General features: G+C 45.8%; 1 protein-coding gene across 5 annotated transcripts in view; it reads left to right on the forward strand.

The window, feature by feature from the left end:
• Window positions 1-17,332, forward strand: part of BRDT (bromodomain testis associated) — a 62,178-nt gene that overhangs the window by 26,122 nt on the left and 18,724 nt on the right. For all 5 annotated transcript variants that reach the window (XM_084758039.1, XM_084758042.1, XM_084758043.1 and 2 more), the window contains exons 6-12: window positions 1,073-1,423; window positions 7,845-7,973; window positions 8,660-8,848; window positions 9,904-10,076; window positions 10,278-10,558; window positions 10,708-10,833; window positions 10,901-11,113. In XM_084758039.1, the coding sequence (XP_084614165.1) occupies window positions 1,073-1,423; window positions 7,845-7,973; window positions 8,660-8,848; window positions 9,904-10,076; window positions 10,278-10,558; window positions 10,708-10,833; window positions 10,901-11,113 (1,462 nt within the window). The remainder of the gene's footprint in view (window positions 1-1,072; window positions 1,424-7,844; window positions 7,974-8,659; window positions 8,849-9,903; window positions 10,077-10,277; window positions 10,559-10,707; window positions 10,834-10,900; window positions 11,114-17,332) is intronic.

A 17,332-nucleotide genomic window follows, 5' to 3' on the forward strand; every position in this document is an offset into this window, starting at 1 on the left:
CTCGGCCCTTTTGCCTGGAGATGGGGTCTTCCACTGAATCTAGAGCTAGGTTGGCACTCAGCAACTCTCCTGCCCCACAGTGCTGGAGTTACATGTGTGGCCATGCCTGGTTTTGACATGGGTGCTGGGGTGTAAAGTTGGGTCCTCCTGTATGCACAGCGAGCAGTGTGAGCTACCTTAGGTTCACTGTGACTTTAAACTAGTACTTTCTAAATTATATTTTTTGAAATTTGTCACAAGAATTGGTTGTCAGCATGAAATATTTTTTTAATTTTGTATTTTTGTTTTATGTGCATGTGTGTATATAAATGTGTGTGCATATAAGTTACACAGGCAATTGTGAGCCTGAAGTAGATGTTGGACAATGTGCCTGCCTGTCTGCGTGTTGTGGACAGAGACCTCGGACATTAAGGAAATATTAGAGATTTCTTAAGTAGAATTTGAACCATTTTACTGTCTTAATGGTATTGCTATTCAAAGTTGTCCACTTTGGTCCAAGTTTGGAGCGATAGCCCTGTAGTGCTAACACTCAAAAGGCTAAGGCAGAGGGAGCCACAACCCAGAGAACAGTCTGGAATGCATTGTAAGCTTAAGGGCAGCCTGGGCTATCGAGAAAGACCTCTCAAAAACAAGCAAAGCAAAGTGTCCACATTTACATTGGTGGGGTTTTATGTAGCTATTACAGTAGACAAATCTCACTGTAAGCAGAGATTTCTGGGGTTCTCACTCCTCGTGCCTCAGCATTATGGGCCGAGCCAGCATACCTGGATACACAGCCCTAAGATTACATAGCCCAGCTAGCTTCACGAGCTCAGAAACAGGATGTCGATGTTACATCTTTCGTTTATCTTTAAAATTTGTACCAGACTGTTCTTTGGACTGTGGGAAGGGAGCATCAGAGCTATGTGTTCTGCCTGTAGAGGGGGAATTAACGTTTACTAATATTTAATACATGGACTGACAAAGTGTGTGAAACGCCTCTCATAAAAACTTGGTGTTGGTAATTGTTTCCTTTGTTTTATTAATGGATGGCAACTCCTTAAGGGTCGCTTCTTGTTGAACTGTTCTTCAGATCACAAAAGGTGTGAAGAGGCGAGCAGACACGACAACTCCCACCACTTCCGTGGTTAAAGGCAGTAGCCAGTCTCCTCCAGCGCTTAGAGACACCAAGCCAGCGACCACACCAGCGAAAGGAAACACACTGAAGAATGTTTTCCCAGACTCTCAGCAACAACGCAGGACTTTACAACCAGCCGAAGTAACTGAGCAACTACAGTACTGCAGTGAGATTCTTAAAGAAATGCTTGCCATGAAACATTTGCCATATGCATGGCCCTTCTATCACCCTGTGGACACCGACGCTTTGGGACTCCGCAACTACCATGACATTGTCAAAAATCCCATGGATCTTGGAACTATCAAGGTAAATACTGCCTGAGTAGGAAGAGCTTTCTTTTCTTGTCTTGTCTTTTCATTATTGCAAAGAAATCCAATCTAATGTCCAGAAAAGTGTGAAGAAAATTACACCACCAGAATACTAATGCCTGAAGAGGATCATTGGGACATTTTAAACACGTCTTTTCATTTCCCTGTAAATACATCCATTTTACAGGGTAGTGGACCTTGAACTCGCATCCTCAGTCTTACACAGTGTCTCCTCAAGCCTGGCTCTCTCTTAATGCGCAGTTTTGTTTCATTATTTTTGATCAAATATAGTAAAGTTTGTTAACATGCTACTAAACGTGTGCTTGCCCTCATTTCTTGTACTCTGCTGTTCCCCTCTGAGTTTGCTCTATATGCTGAAATTCAAAAGCACTGGTCATTCTGTGAGGATTTATAGGCTGTAAACTCCGTTTATATAAAGAAGTATCTTGCGTGACTCTTTAACTGAATATAGAATTCAGAATGACAGTCATTTCCTCTCAGCAGTTGGATGACGTATTCCAGCATCCATAAGCTGGCCAGAACTTTCCTTTGTGTGTAATTTGTCTGCCTCTCTCCAGCTCAGTATTTTATTTAGCCATCTTGCACTGGAAGTTAACCCTTTTCAGTCTGAGGACCCATGTCATAAGTTTCTAACTTTTATATCTTAAAATTGTACTGTTTTATTTTCTTATGCATGCAAACTTAGTTAGACCAAAAGGTTCAAGAGCACTGTCTGGTCAGGCGGTGGTGGCACACACCTTTAATTCCAACATTTGGGAGGCCAAGGCAGGCAGATCTCTACAGAGTGAGTTCCAGGACAGCCAGAACTACACAGAGAAACCCTGTCTTGAAGCCCACACACACTCTCACACACACTCACATGCACGCACACACACACATGCACACATACACACACTCAATCACTCACAAAGAGTGCTATCTGAAATAGCCATATGTTAAGAGGTAAATAGGAGTTTCTAGTCATAGGGTGTTTCAAGTGGAGAACGTAAATTGCAGAACAGTTCAGAACAGTGTCCTTGAACTTAAAACGTACAGAGGATGTGAGAACCCAGAGGCAGGTAAGGCAGGAAGGAGACCAGTTCTCAAAGCTGCTACAGGGAAGCCAAGAGCCCCAACCTTACGTTTGGTCTTGTGGAGTTTTCCCTGGGAACCGTGTGCACAGTGGTCAGGAAGCTGTTTCAGGGGTCCAGGAACTGGAAAATGTCCACACTAACTCGGGTCTGAAGTCACTCTCGATTGTCACTGATGGCCTTCTTGGGATAGAGAGGTGCCTCAGTGGTCAAAAGTGCCTTCTGCTCTTGTGGAGGTCCCAGATTCCTTTCCCAGCCCCACATTCCACTCCCAGCACCCGCACGGTGGCTCCCAGCACCCGCTCGGTGGCTCCCAGCACCCGCTCGGTGGCTCACAGCACCCGCTCGGTGGCTCCCAGCACCCGCTCGGTGGCTCCCAGCACCCGCTCGGTGGCTCCCAGCACCCGCTCGGTGGCTCACCTCTTGTCTGTCACACCTTCAATCCTAGCACTCACGGGAAACACAGAGTGGATCTCTGTGAGTTCAAGGCCAGGCTGGTCTACATAGTGAATTCCAGGACATGCAGGGCTACACAGAGAAACCCTGTCTCAAAAAACAAAACAAAAATTACATTCTGTACCATCTTAGTTTTGTGTTTCCTGCCCCAGCCTGGCTTAGGATCTACCTCCTCAGCACGGTGAGTGCTGGGACTACAGCGTGGGCCACTATATCTGACCTTGCATTTCCTTAATTTAAAGTGAGCCTCTTAAGTCGCCTGTTTTGTTTGCCAGTTACTAATGCACACATTTTGCTCAATGGTTTGTAGGATTTTCTTTCTAGCTTTTCCCTACCTGTGATGCCTGCAGCCGCCTGTCACGCGACTCACACCCCTGTGAGGTCTTTCCACTGTTTTCTTCCTGTAGAACTTCCTAGCCATGATAGTCCAAAACTTCTTTCCCATCCATTTGGCCCAGAATGTCTCCCTCATTCTCTTTGCTTGTAAACATCCTATTGATTTCTTTTGCAAGTGTAAAATTTGATATTATAGCACAATGTTTAGTATTTGTTTAACGAATGGCAAATGGCCTTCCTTCCTCCCTTCCTCCCTTCTTTCCTTCCTCCCTTCCTTCCTTTTTTCCTTCCTTCCTTTCTTCCTTCCTTCCATTGTTTGCTTTCCAGTTAGCATACAAAGAAGTAGATTCATGTGACTCTTTCTTTCCTTGTTTTCCCTTGTCTATTTGTTGGTTGAGACAGGATCTCATGTAGCCCAGGCTAGCCCCAAACTCAGTGTATACCTTAGGATGGCCTTGAATTCCTGATCTTCCTCATTCTACCCACAAAGAGGTGGGTTTACGAGGATGGGCATCCCATTGGCCTCGGCATTGGCGTATGTGTACACCACTGCCCTCTGTTCTTGTGGCCGTGCCCTCCCCGTGGCTTCTGTTTGCTCATCCCTTTTATTGCCAGAAATAGGACCTTCCTTCTTTCATATAACATTTATTCCATTTCCTCTTATTGGCTCCTTCCTGCTCCTCTCTTTAGAACACTTTCTGTTTTCACATTGTACATATGTGTGTATATATGCACAAATTTAAATCTAGATTCCTCGTATAAGAAAATACAGGATGTCTGTCTATCTGAATCTGTCTTGTTTCACTTAGCATAATCTCCAGTTCTGTCCATTTTCCTACAAAATTTACAATTTATTCTTCTTTAGAGCTGAATAAAATTCTATTATGTGTGTGCAACATTTTTATCAGTCATCTGCTGATGAGCATCTCAGGCAGTTTCACATCTTGTGTGTCACGCACGGAATAACAGTAACCCTGAACGTGCACATGTCTCTGCAGACGCACGCACATGCTGGACCATTTGTGGCAGTTCTCTCTCGTCATTTCTAAAGCCAGAGCCTATACTAACTTACATCCCTACCAGGAATGTGTGGGTTGCTATTTGCTTGTGTCTCTTACAGTACATACTGTTTGTTTTCTTGATATTAGCCATTCTGACTAGGGTAAGATAGAAAATCCACGTAGTTTTTATTTTTACTTCCTAAGATGGATAAGGATATTGAACACTTTCAAATATTTATTGGCCAATTGCATTTCTTCCTCTAAGAACTGCCTGTTAAATTCACCAGTCTGTTTCTTTTAAGTGATGTGAGGGTTTTGTTTTGTCCATGTGTATGTGTATGGCGAGACGCTACCTAGACGAATCCTCCTCCCAGTGGTCTAGGGTGTGGCCGGCCTTCCATCCCTGCATAGAGTGTCTCTGAATACCACACAACTCAAATGATCAATTACTGTTTTTTTTTTTTTTTACAGAGCTGTACTTTTTTTCCGAATGCATTTTCTAGTTGTGTTTTGAAGTGGGATTGCACATGCACACACACACATGCACATACACATGCGCACACACGTGCGCACACATGTGCACATACACACATGTGCATGCGTGCGTGTGCACACACACACACACACACACACGCGCGCGGTTTCTCTGTAAGTTCATTATCGATGTGCTAGAGAAGCAGCTGGTGTTGTACGTCGTCACGTCTGTGTCCTCGCACACAGTGTTCATCAGGCCTGGAGGTTTTCTAATGGGTCCTCTAGGGTCCTCTGCGTGTGCGGTCATGTGGATAGCCTGCCCCTTCCTCTCCTGCTCGTACCCACTGATACTCTGCTCTTACTGCTCCAGCTGAGACTCAAATTCTATACTGAATAGGAGTGAAGAGAGAGGCTCCCTCGCCTTGTCCCTGACGTCAGTCCCCATGTACCATAAAGCTGGTTGTAAGTTTGCTGTATACAAATCCTCAGTGTTGGCGTGTCGCCCCGCTCCTGGTGTCCTCATGGAGCATTGGCGTGTCGCTCCTCTCCTGGTGTCCTCAGTGTTGGCATGTCGCCCCTCTCCTGGTGTCCTCAGGGAGCGTTGGCATGTCGCCCCTCTCCTGGTGTCCTCAGTGTTGGCGTGTCGCCTTCTCCTTGTGTCCTCAGGGAGCGTTCCATGGAAGAAGGTTGAGCTTTGTCCAAGGCCTTCCTCTCCATGATCATGTGGATTCCTCATCCGTTTTACTTTTTCCTGACTTTCTGGCCTTCCCCTCCAGGCCTGTGATCCCCTTTCCTTTGTCCTCCTGTTGTTGACTCTTCTATAAGCTCACTAGTGACTTTTAGTAGTAAACTATTGAAACCTCCATGCACTGCCCTACTCCCTTCAGCGTCTCAGTGCTTCCTCATGGCTTTGTGAGAATATGTGCTTCTGTGTGTCACGTTTGTACATCTGTCTGTCTCACACCTCTCCCAGTTTGATTTGGGCTTTTTTCTTAGTGAATACTCTGCACTTTAAGGCTTGATTCTCCACACTCCTGCGGCAGGAGAAAACAACTTTTAACCACGAGATACAGAAATATAGTGAAAATTGACTAAAGATCACTAATAGTTGGAAAACTGAAAATGGCAAAGCTAATGTAGAGCGCCAAAGTGAAAAATGAGTGAATATAAAAATAGCTGATGAGCACAGTGGCGCACGCCTGTAATCCCAGCACTCAGGAGTCAGAGGCAGGTGGATCACTGTGAGTTTGAGGCCAGCCTGGTCTACAACGCAAGTCCAGGACAGGCAAGGAAGAATACACAGAGAAACCCTGTCTAGGAAAACAAGAACCAACACGCCCCCTCCAAAATAGCTGATGAGTGAGACGTTTGAAGGGAGCAGAGGAAGAGGGAAAATAGAATAAAAAAGAATAAAAGAGAAGGAACAGGAGAGGAGAAGAAAAGTCTGAAAGAAGAAAATATATATTAGTAGAGATAATAAATGGAATAAATAAAAATGGAAAAAATTATTCAATAACAAAAAAATTAATGAGGTTATTTAAATGAGGAAAATAGAAAATTACATAAAAGATAGATATAATGCATATGTTATATGTATATATGTACTTTATGTATGTTTGTATCAGTTAAGATCAATCCTACTGGGAGCATATTAGGAGAAAAGAGAAAAGGGGGGACTAGTAATTTTTTTAAAGGCAGCAAATTAGATAGTTTGTATAAAAATGAATTTTAAAAATGGGAACTTTTCTTAAAAATTAAAGAACTCGTAGACATAGCGGATGCCTCAGCAGGTGAACTTGTAATCGGGCCTGACAACCTGAGTTTGTCCCCTGGGACCGAGAGAGCCGGGGGGAAGCTCACTCTTGTGGCTGCTCTCTGACCTCCATAAGAGATTCATCTCACACACACAGGCTGGGGAGAGGCCGAGCAAGAAGAGAACAGAGTATTGCCATCTTTCTTGACCCTTGGAGATTGGAGATGGCTAAGGTTATGCACAGGTCAGCTGACTACATCGGACTCCTGCCTCATGTCCAGCAGGGCTGCCCCTCACTTCAGTGTGTCAGGGGTCGCAGTAGCCTGTGACTGGGCAGGTTCTCCTACTCTCTGGAAACTCCTCAGTTCCTGGCCCCTGGGGCAGCTGATGTTCTGGGCCTTCCACGTACACTGGGAGGAGGCAAAGCGAACAGTGCTGAAGTCTGCAAAGGCAGCCCTGCCCTCCATCCCCAAATCCACAAACATCCGTCCCCTGCTGGGGAATGTGGTGCAGACGGCAGGTTAACCCCCGGAAGCTGCAGTTCTTGGACCAGACACGTGAACCTCATGGCAGATAGGTGTCTCCACAGTCTGCCCATCAGTGTCAGGCTCAGGGAAGCAGCTCCTGCTACTTCTTCTCCAGGTGCCTAGGCAGGGCTAACATCCTCTCTCCTTCCCTGCCCAGTCAAGTCTCCCATCACTTGTACTTTTTAGTTTGTCAATATCATGTCTGTCTGTGTCTGTAACTGCTTCCTAGACTTGTCTCTCACCTTGGGGATGTCAGGCTCCAGTGGCACCTAGGCCATAGCCCTCTGAGCCAAGAGATGTCTCTCTCACAGCCGACCCCTCCTGCCTAAAAGGTTGCTGCCTCAGCAAGGGCCACAGCTGGATTTGAGGCCGGCGGGAGCTGTGGGTTTGTCCTGTGCGTAGAGCCCTCCCAGTCTGGTCTGTCTTTTAGATGTAGCATCTGCTTCCTCTCCTTCAGCCAGGGAACCGCCCTGCTGGGCCTGTGTGTGTGGCTTGGCTTCTTCTTGCTGTGTTGCCCACCTGTATCTCCACATTTTTCAGCCCATTTATGAATTTCTAAAGTTCTTCTGCTCTTGGGAATGAGTTCTAGTTTGTTTTTGTTTTTTGTTTTTTTTTTTTATTCTCCCAACACTCACAGAGGCAAAGTTGTAGGCCATCACCCTCCCCCAGAGCTGAAAGTGTTTCCTCTGTGGTATTTTCTCCACTTCGCTGTGCATTTAAATTGTTTTGTGTGGATTGACTTCAGTTGTTTGTGAATCCTTCTAATTTTTCCTTAACTCAGGGGAAAATGGACAACCAGGAATATAAGGATGCATATGAATTCGCTGCGGACGTCAGATTGATGTTTATGAATTGCTACAAGTACAACTCTCCAGACCATGAGGTGGTGGCGATGGCTCGAATGCTTCAGGTAAGGCCGTCGCTCTCTGGGTGCTTTCCTCTGGCCATGATGTACGTTTTTCTGAACCATAATTCAAGAAACAGATGATACCTCTGTCCTTAAATAGTACTAAATAATTTATAAATTACTCACTAACCTGCGGAGGTTTGTCCTTTCAGTTGTAACCTTTTGAAACATATTATTAAATGAAGTTGCCTACTCTGAGGAAGAAATTGAGGAGTTGTTAGTGAGAAGAGGGCAGTAGGTTCCTGATAGGATTGATTGAGCTCCTGCCCTGCTTAGGGAAGGGCCCAGTCTTAAGTCACTGAAAGGCAGACTATGTATGACATGGCTTTCCGTAGCCACGCAGCCCTTGAACGAAGGCTGATACTGCTGAGGAGTACGGAGGAAACGGGCTGAGGCAGGCAGGCAGCGTGGCATCTGGGGCTGCTTCTGGTACGTCTTAAGGACGTCTGCCCCATATGCCCATGCGTGCTCTTAGATGTGTTCTTGTTGCATTAAATCAGAAATGGAGAAAACCAGGCCAGGGGGCGCATGCCTACAATCCCAGCAGTCTGGGGTGCGTAGGAGTTCCAGACCACCTTGGGCCACATAGTGAATTCCAGGCCAGCTTAGACATGGTGAAACTCTGTCTTAAAAAAAAAAAAAAGAAAAGAAAAGAAAAGAAAAGTGAACAGGCTAATCTTCCATTATAGGATGTTTTTGAAGTGCATTTTGCCAAGCTTCCCGATGAGCCGTTTGAGAGCATATGTGCTTATCACTTCACAACCAACAGTGCCAGAGCCCTCAGCAGAGAGGGCAGCAGCGAGGCCTCCTCCGGAGACTGCTCATCTGAAGATCCTGAGGACGAGAGAGCGCAGCACCTTGCCAAGCTTCAGGAGCAGGTGGCCGTGTACAATGCGAGTGTTGATGGTCCCGGGGCTGCCAGGATGTGACGAAGTCCTAGATTTACAGCTGTTGTATTTATGTCACCTAATATCTATAGCTTTAGTTACTTTTTGGCATATTTGCCATGTTTAATATTTTCTACTCAAATATCTGTGTGCTACACAATTCTAGAGCCACTATCTCCTCCTCCTCCTCCTCTTCCTCCTCCTCCTCCTCCTCCTCTTCCTCCTCTTCTTTGAAACTGTCCCATGTGAACTGGCTTGTCATGAACCTCTGACCTTCTGCCTCTACCTCTCAGGTGATAGAATTGTTGGTGTGCATAGACGCCTCAGGATTATTTACAATTCTGTTATTTGCATTCCTGGTCTTAGTGATTGATTCTTAATGAAGTGATTTATGGCAATATCTGGTGTGTTGTATAAACGAGATCACTTGCTGCTTTCTGTGATAAAATAATAACTTTTTCTGAGGTCATGGACGAAGACTGAGGCTGGAGAAATGGTTTAGCAGTTACGATCATTGGCTGTTCTTCCACATGACCTGAGTTCAGTTTCTAGCCTTTGTGTCAGGTTACTCACAACTACCTGTAACTCCAGCTCCAACAAGATCGAAGGGACCTCCCAGGCACCTACACATGTGTGACCCTACACACACACACACACACACCACACACACACACACGTTGACTGTTCTTGGGCTGTATAACTTTATTACTATACAAACTTAATGTATTTACTTATTTGGGATGCTAGGTTCGAATCTAGGACCATTTCCAGGCTAGGCAAGTACTGTGGTATTGAGCTATGTTTTGAGCTCTCCTGAACAAATTTTAGATGATAAGTTTTTGGGCTGAACATGAGATAGTGTTTGAAGTTTTATGTATGCCCTTCATAACACTGAGCTTCTAAAAGTGAGGCAAAACCCTGAAGGAAATAAAAGTATGACGTGAGTTTCCCACCGGGTGGGCGTGGAGTTTGGAGTACTGTGTTTTTCTATTGTCTTTAGTGACTTAGATCTTTAAAGGCTTTTGCTTATTTTTCCCCTTTCCCAGCTTAATGCTGTTCATCAGCAGTTGCAAGTTCTGTCCCAGGCTCCGTTTCGTAAGCTAAGGAAAAAGAATGAAAAATGTAAAAGGGTACCAAAGAGGAAAAAGGTTAACAGCAGAGAGGAAAACACAAAGAAAAAGCCTAAGCAAATGAAACAAAAGGAGACGCCTAAGAGCAAGTAAGTACATGCCGGGGAAGGAATCCCGCCAGCAGGCTAGCTCTGTGAAAGACTGTATTTTGCCTATAACGTCCTGGATTGGGTGCAGTTGATTAAGATGAAACAAACGCGAATGTGATCCGGGTGCGTTGTATGAAGTTCCCAAATAATCAATAAAAACATGTTGAAAAGATGAAACTTATATATATAGTTTTGTTACAGCCAAACAAAGAAGAAGAAGCCACTTTTGAAATCTGAAGAGGAAGACAACGCGAAGCCCATGAACTACAACGAGAAAAGGCAGCTGAGTCTGGACATAAACAAACTCCCTGGAGACAAGCTTGGGCGCATAGTTCATATCATACAGTCAAGGGAGCCTTCCCTGCGAAACTCCAACCCGGACGAGATCGAGATCGACTTTGAGACTCTGAAGGCATCAACACTTAGAGAACTGGAGAAGTATGTCCTGGCTTGTCTGAAGAAGCGCTCGCTGAAGCCCCAAGGTAGGCCCCGCCCCACCGATCCTGGGCCCGCCCCATCCCGACCCTGACCCCGCCCCATCCCGTCCTTGGTCCCGCCCCATCCCGACCCTGGCCCCGCCCCATCCCGCCCCTGGCCCCGCCCTGCACTCACGGTCCCCCTCCTCTCACAGCCAAGAAGGTCTTCAAGTCGAAGGAAGAGCTCCATTCTCAAAAGAAGCTGGAGCTGGAGAGGCGGCTGCTGGACGTGAACAACCAGCTGAAGTACAGGAAACGACAAGCGAAGCGTCCAGCAAAGGGTAGGTGGCGGTTTGCCAGCGCCGCCCGTGACCCACGACGGCCCGGCTAACGCCCCCTGTTTTACAGCGGAGAAGCTGCCGCCCCGGCCGCCCCGCCTGCCCCGCCTGCCCCGCCCGCCCCCGCCGCCGCCGCCGCTGCCGCCGCAGCCCTCGGAGCTGGCGAGCGGGTCCCGCCTGAGCGACAGCAGCAGCTGCAGCAGGAGCAGCGGCAGCAGCAGCTCGGGGTCCGCCAGCAGCAGCAGCGGCTCCAGCTCCTCCGACAGCAGCGACTCGGAAGCAGGTTAGCTGGCCCTGGGCGCCTGCCGCGGTGGGGGGGTGCGGAGGAGACAGGTGCCGGGGTGCGGGGATGCTCAGCAGGTGGGGTGCCGGGGTGCTCAGCAGGCGGGGTGCTGGGGTGCTCAGCAGGTGGGGTGCCGGGGTGCTCAGCAGGCGGGGTGCTGGGGTGCTCAGCAGGTGGGGTGCGGGAGTGCCAGGGTGCTCAGCAGGAGGGGTGCCGGGGTGCTCAGCAGGTGGGGTGCGGGGGTGCTCAGCAGGTGGGGTGCCAGGGTGCTCAGCAGGAGGGGTGCCGGGGTGCTCAGCAGGTGGGGTGCCGGGGTGCTCAGCAGGTGGGGTGCCAGGGTGCTCAGCAGGAGGGGTGCCGGGGTGCTCAGCAGGTGGGGTGCCGGGGTGCTCAGCAGGTGGGGTGCCGGGGTGCTCAGCAGGTGGGGTGCCGGGGTGCTCAGCAGGTGGGGTGCGGGGGTGCTCAGCAGGTGGGGTGCCGGGGTGCGGGGGTGCCAGGGTGCTCAGCAGGTGGGGTGCTGGGGTGCTCAGCAGGCGGGGTGCGGGGGTGCCAAGGTGCTCAGCAGGCGGGGTGCTGGGGTGCTCAGCATGCGGGGTGCCAGGGTGCTCAGCAGGTGGGGTGCCAGGGTGCAGGGGTGCCAGGGTGCTCAGCAGGAGGGGTGCTGGGGTGCGGGGTGCTCAGCAGGTGGGGTGCTGGGGTGTGGGGGTACATGGCAGGCAGGGTGCGGGGGTGCCAGGGTGCTCAGCAGGAGGGAGGTCTCCCAGGAGACACTAGATTTAAAACCAGAGAGTGCTGCTTTCACTTCTTTTTAGATACTGAAAACTTTATTTGGGACGCCTCAGTGTGTTCCCAGGGTACTCCAAGTCACCAATACTGTAAAGTGTGTCCTGTTTGGACACTGCTTTCTGAGTTGAACTGTTTTCTGGTTTGAATTAAGAAGCCACTCATCCCAGAATTTGTAGAGCGTATTTTTTCAATTTATCTGTTTCTTGGCTATAGTTTATTCTCTTTTATCTATACAAAAAAATAGATGAAAGTACCATATTCTCTTGTACAGTTTGTCAGTTGTATTAAACCAGGTCACTCATGTTTTCTTTGTTTTTCCATTGCTAGTTTTATAGCTGGCCTGTGATCACTGCCCACCCCATCAATGGTGTTCCGTTTTAAACAAGCAGCAAACACAGAACACAGGGCACTTTCTTCCCTAAAATGTGCTTTATTATAAATGAGATGTTTCTTGTGAGATTCAGTTCTTTTTTTCTCTCTCTCTCCCTTTTTCTTTATTATTATTATTATTATTATTATTATTATTATTATTATTAAAAGAAGCCCACAGAAACTCCAGGTAGAGGAGTTGCTGTTTACGAGGACACCCTAGTCAGGGTCTGCTGGCTTACAGCAGCTCTGGTTTCCTTCGCTTTTCTGTGGAGCTAATTGCTGCATTTGGTTTTCACATTTCTGAATACATAGTGGTGAATGATTTTGTATAATTCAAAAAATTTTTACTTTGGTTAGAATTTGTTATTCTAATACATTTTAAAACTCATTTAGAGCTCTTATTATGAAGTATTTCTTATATTTGACTTCTAAGCATAAAACAATACTGGAAAAAATCCAAGTTGCATTTAGTATTTTAAATTGTAATTAACAGTTGTGATTTCACCCAATAAAGCATTTGTGACCTAATAAGTTAGAGCACTTTGTCTTTTATTTGTAGGATAGAATTATTAGTCTGTTAGTTTGAATAATAAGTGCTTTGAGTGCTAGAAAAAACATGTATATTTTTTCAGTATAGTACCTTAATATTTAAAATACCTACCTTCCTTCCTTCCTTTTTACTTTTTTTTGCTCATTATGTAGCCTGGCCTTACTTTTAGGCCAGAATGGACTTGAACTCAGCAGACTTCTGCCCCTGCCGCCCAGCAGCTGTGCTGAGCCACACCAACGCTTGCTTGAGGGGATATTCTACTATGTGACTTGAAGAAAAGAAAATGCTTATTATTAGCTATATGTTCTTAAGACAGTATAATGGCTTTTTTTCTGATTTTAACAGAACAATCTAATCTCAGAATTCTTATCTTAAAACATTGTTGAATTCACATCTTACAACTAGCATTTGTGGTTAATGTTCTCAGGGAGTTTTGCTTTTGTTCCATGGTAGTAGAGACCAAGGCATGTGCGTATACAAGGCCGGTGCTCTGGCACTGAGCTGTTCCCTGAGCTGGTCTGGAACTTTCTCTGGAGCCCAGGCTATTCTTGAACTCACAGAACAATTTTATAAAATTCAACGGAATTTTTACTTTGGTTAGAATTTGTCATGATAAAACATTTTAAAATCATGTAAAGTTCTTATTATGAAATATTTCTTGATTTTGACTTCTAACCATAAAACAATACTGGGGGAAAAAAATCCAAGTTACACTTATGACCCCAAGCAGTACATCATAGACCTGTAAGCAGTACATCATAGGCCTGCATCTATAGACTGGTCTAGACACTTTTAAAATATATATATTATTAAAACAAAAGCAACAATTGTTCTCCCTCTCTCAGTACTGAAGACCGAAGCCAGCATTTTACACACGATACCAGGGAAGCGGTTTGACCATTGCGCTTTGTGTGTCCTCAGCTCTGTGTTTTATTATCATTATTTATTTTCAGACCATCTTATGAATAGTGTTGACTTGTTCCAGAGACCAGATTGTCTTTGCAGTTGCACCGTAAATTCTCTTGCTGCGGCTTGAGTTGGAGTCTCAGTGTGTAGCCCAGGGTGACTCACTCTTGTGCTTTCTCTCACAGCCCCCGGATGCTGGAATCACAGACACGTGTTGCCATACTTGGCTGGTCATTTATCCTTGAGGATGTAATTATTTTCTAACATAAAATTTATGTACTTTATTGGGGGAAACCCTGTATAAGTGTATTATAAATTTCAAAGTCTAAAATGGAGGAACATTACATCTTTGCCTTCAGTAAGCAAGTGAAGTATAGGATCTTTTAATACTTTAATATTATAGTTAATATTTAATAATGATACTAACTAAATACTTCAATACCAGTACTACATGCTTTAAGATAGTGTTAGGCTTCTTAATTTCTAGTGTGTAAACTAAGAATATTTTTAGTTCCCTGAGAATAACAATAAAAATTTTTTGAGGATTATAAATTGCAGAGAAAAATAAGTCAGACCACACATCAATACAGTTAAAAAAAAAATCAAAACACCTCTGTATTGATTATGCACACAACAGTTTAAAGCACTAGATGACAAACATGTTGCCAACTTGCATTGTTTGGTGGACAACTTCTAATAAGAATCAAGCTAAGCACGCTGGGTGTGGTAACACCCAGCACTCGGGAGGCAGAGGCAGGCGGATCGCTGTGAGTTCGAGGCCAGCCTGGCCTACAAAGCGAGTCTAGGACAGCCAAGGCTACACAGAGAAGCCCTGTCTTGGAAAACCAAAAAAAAAAAAAAAAAAAAAAAAAGAATGAAGCTAACCATAGTGGCACATATTTGTAATCCAGCATTCAGGGAGCCGAGGCTTGAATACTGTGAGTTCAAGGCCAGCGCGGACTGGTAATGAAGCCTGTTCTCAAAAAAACAAAAAGTAACTGAAAGAATCAGTAAGGCTTTGTGACTTGTTTACACTGGATGGAGTTGGATGCCATTATCCTGAGAGCCTGGGCAATAGGCACAACGTTTCTGAAAGCTTTGCTGACATATATACTTTGTTATTAAAAAGCTAATTCTTATTTTTTTTATTTATCCACCTTTTTGGATTTGTTCAAATTATATTAGCATATGTTAATTTTATTTAATAATGGGTTTATTATGACATTGTCATGCATGTAGCTGTTGGGATTATGCTCAACACTGCCTTTTGTCCCCTCCCGTTCCTGCTCATCCCCTTCCTCTTCCCAATGGCCTCTTCTATGCATGCGTGCATGCCTGTGGGCATGTGTGCGTGTGTGCATGTGTGTGGGCCTGTGTGAGTATGTATGTGTGCATGCATGTGGGCCTGTGTGCCTGTGTGCGTGTGTGCATGTATGTGGGCCATGTGAGTATGTGTATGTGCATGCGTGTGGGCCTGTGTGCATATGTGTATTGCATGCGTGTGGGCCTGTGTGCATGTGTGTGGGCCTGTGTGAACATTAAATGGCTTCCTTACCCAAAGTCCCAGCACTGTTCAACACGGAAGGAAGTCAGGACAGGAACTTGCACAGGGCAGGAACCTAATGGCAGGAGCCCAGGCAGAGGCCATGGAGGGTGCTGCTTACTAGCTTGCTCCCCATGTCATCCTCAGCCTCCTTTCTTATAGAACCGAGGACCACCGGCCCAGGGATGGCTCCACCCACAATGGGCGGGGCCTTCCCAGATGCACCACTAACTGAGAAAGTATCCTACAGGATTGCCTACAGCCTGATGCTAAGAGCGATATTTTCTCAGTTGAGGCTCCCTCCTCTCCAGTGACCATAGCTTGGGTCTAATTAGCATAAACCTAGCCCCTCCCCCACAGGTAATACTGAAAGCCACATCGATGTCCATGTCCTAGGTCGCTTTAGAACTGTTCACTCTGAATCACCCAGACAGCTACTGCCCGTTATTCTGAACCTTCAGTTTGTCCTTTTTTTTTTTTTTTTTTTTTTTTTTAAGATACTCACTTTTTTACTTGGTTAAACAAGAACAAGTACACAGTAAAGTACAGATCTCCAAGGAAAGTCTTGGTGAAAAGTCTAAGAAGTGCATTTAATTATAATTTCAAGCAAGATATTAAATCTCTTTCAAGGTAGAGTTCCTAATGAAATCCCAAATATTTCTATAATGTGTATGAGGACCAGTAGGCAAAAGTAGTTTTCATTGTAAATTGCATTGTGATTGGATCACTTAAATGTGCTTTTTGAATGACATCAACATCAACAAACACTCATGTACAGATAAATCAAGAACATTTATTAAACATTTATATAAATATAAAACCTTTACATTTATATTTCATATCTGTCAAAATATCAAGTGTAAAGCTGGGCATGGTGTGCATGCCTGTAATCCCAGTGCTCAGGGAGGCAGAGGCAGGCAGACTGCTGTGAGTTCGAGGCCAGCCTGGTCTACAAAGAGAGTCCAAGACAGCCAGGGATACTCTGAGAAACCTTGTCTCGAAGAAAAAAAATAAATGTGTGCGTGTGTGTGCGTGTGTGCGTGTGTATGTGTGTGTGCGTGTATGACTGACATATAGATGTATATAGATCAATCATACATATAAAGTGTAAGATTCATGAGATAAAATAGGCTTAAAAATCAAATTGATTCTGGCACAGCCTGTGCTGGCTGCTCTACTTTTGGGTGACATGATAAAGAGGAACATAACCAAATGATTGAGATATCAACCCTACAGCTCACCAGCCAGACCCAGTGACTGAAAACTTCTGACCCTCATCCCTGGGTTCTGAGGGCAGTGGTCATCCTTAGACACAGAGCGAGTTCCAGGCCAGCAGAGCCTCAGGAGACTCAATTAAGTAAAGTACTAGTGCTTCTGACTGGAACCTCACAGGAGATGTTCTGAGAAAGTACTCAAGTGAGTAAGCTCAAACCCTGAGTGTGAGGGAGACTGTGTGAGGCATGTTTAACCCTGAGTGTGAGGGAGACTGAGGCATGTTTAACCCTGGGTGTGAGGGAGACTGTTTGAGGCATGTTTAACCCTGGGTGCGGGGGAGACTGTTTGAGGCATGTTTAACCCTGGGTGTGGGGGAGACTGTTTGAGGCATGTTTAACCCTGGGTGTGAGGGAGACTGTTTGAGGCATGTTTAACCCTGGGTGTGAGGGAGACTGTGTGAGGCATGTTTAACCCTGAGTGTGGGGGAGACTGAGGCATGTTTAACCCTGGGTGTGAGGGAGACTGTTTGAGGCATGTTTAACCCTGGGTGTGGGGGAGACTGTGTGAGGCATGTTTAACCTTGAGTGTGGGGGAGACTGTTTGAGGCATGTTTAACCCTGAGTGTGAGGGAGACTGTTTGAGGCATGTTTAACCCTGGGTGTGAGGGAGACTGTGTGAGGCATGTTTAACCCTGAGTGTGGGGGAGACTGTTTGAGGCATGTTTAACCCTGAGTGTGGGGGAGACTGTTTGAGGCATGTTTAACCCTGAGTGTGGGGGAGACTGTTTGAGGCATGTTTAACCCTGGGTGTGAGGGAGACTGTGTGAGGCATGTTTAACCCTGAGTGT

This window comes from Acomys minous (genome assembly GCF_964271855.1).
Source record: "Acomys minous genome assembly, chromosome: 15".
Classification (NCBI taxonomy): domain Eukaryota; kingdom Metazoa; phylum Chordata; class Mammalia; order Rodentia; family Muridae; genus Acomys; species Acomys minous.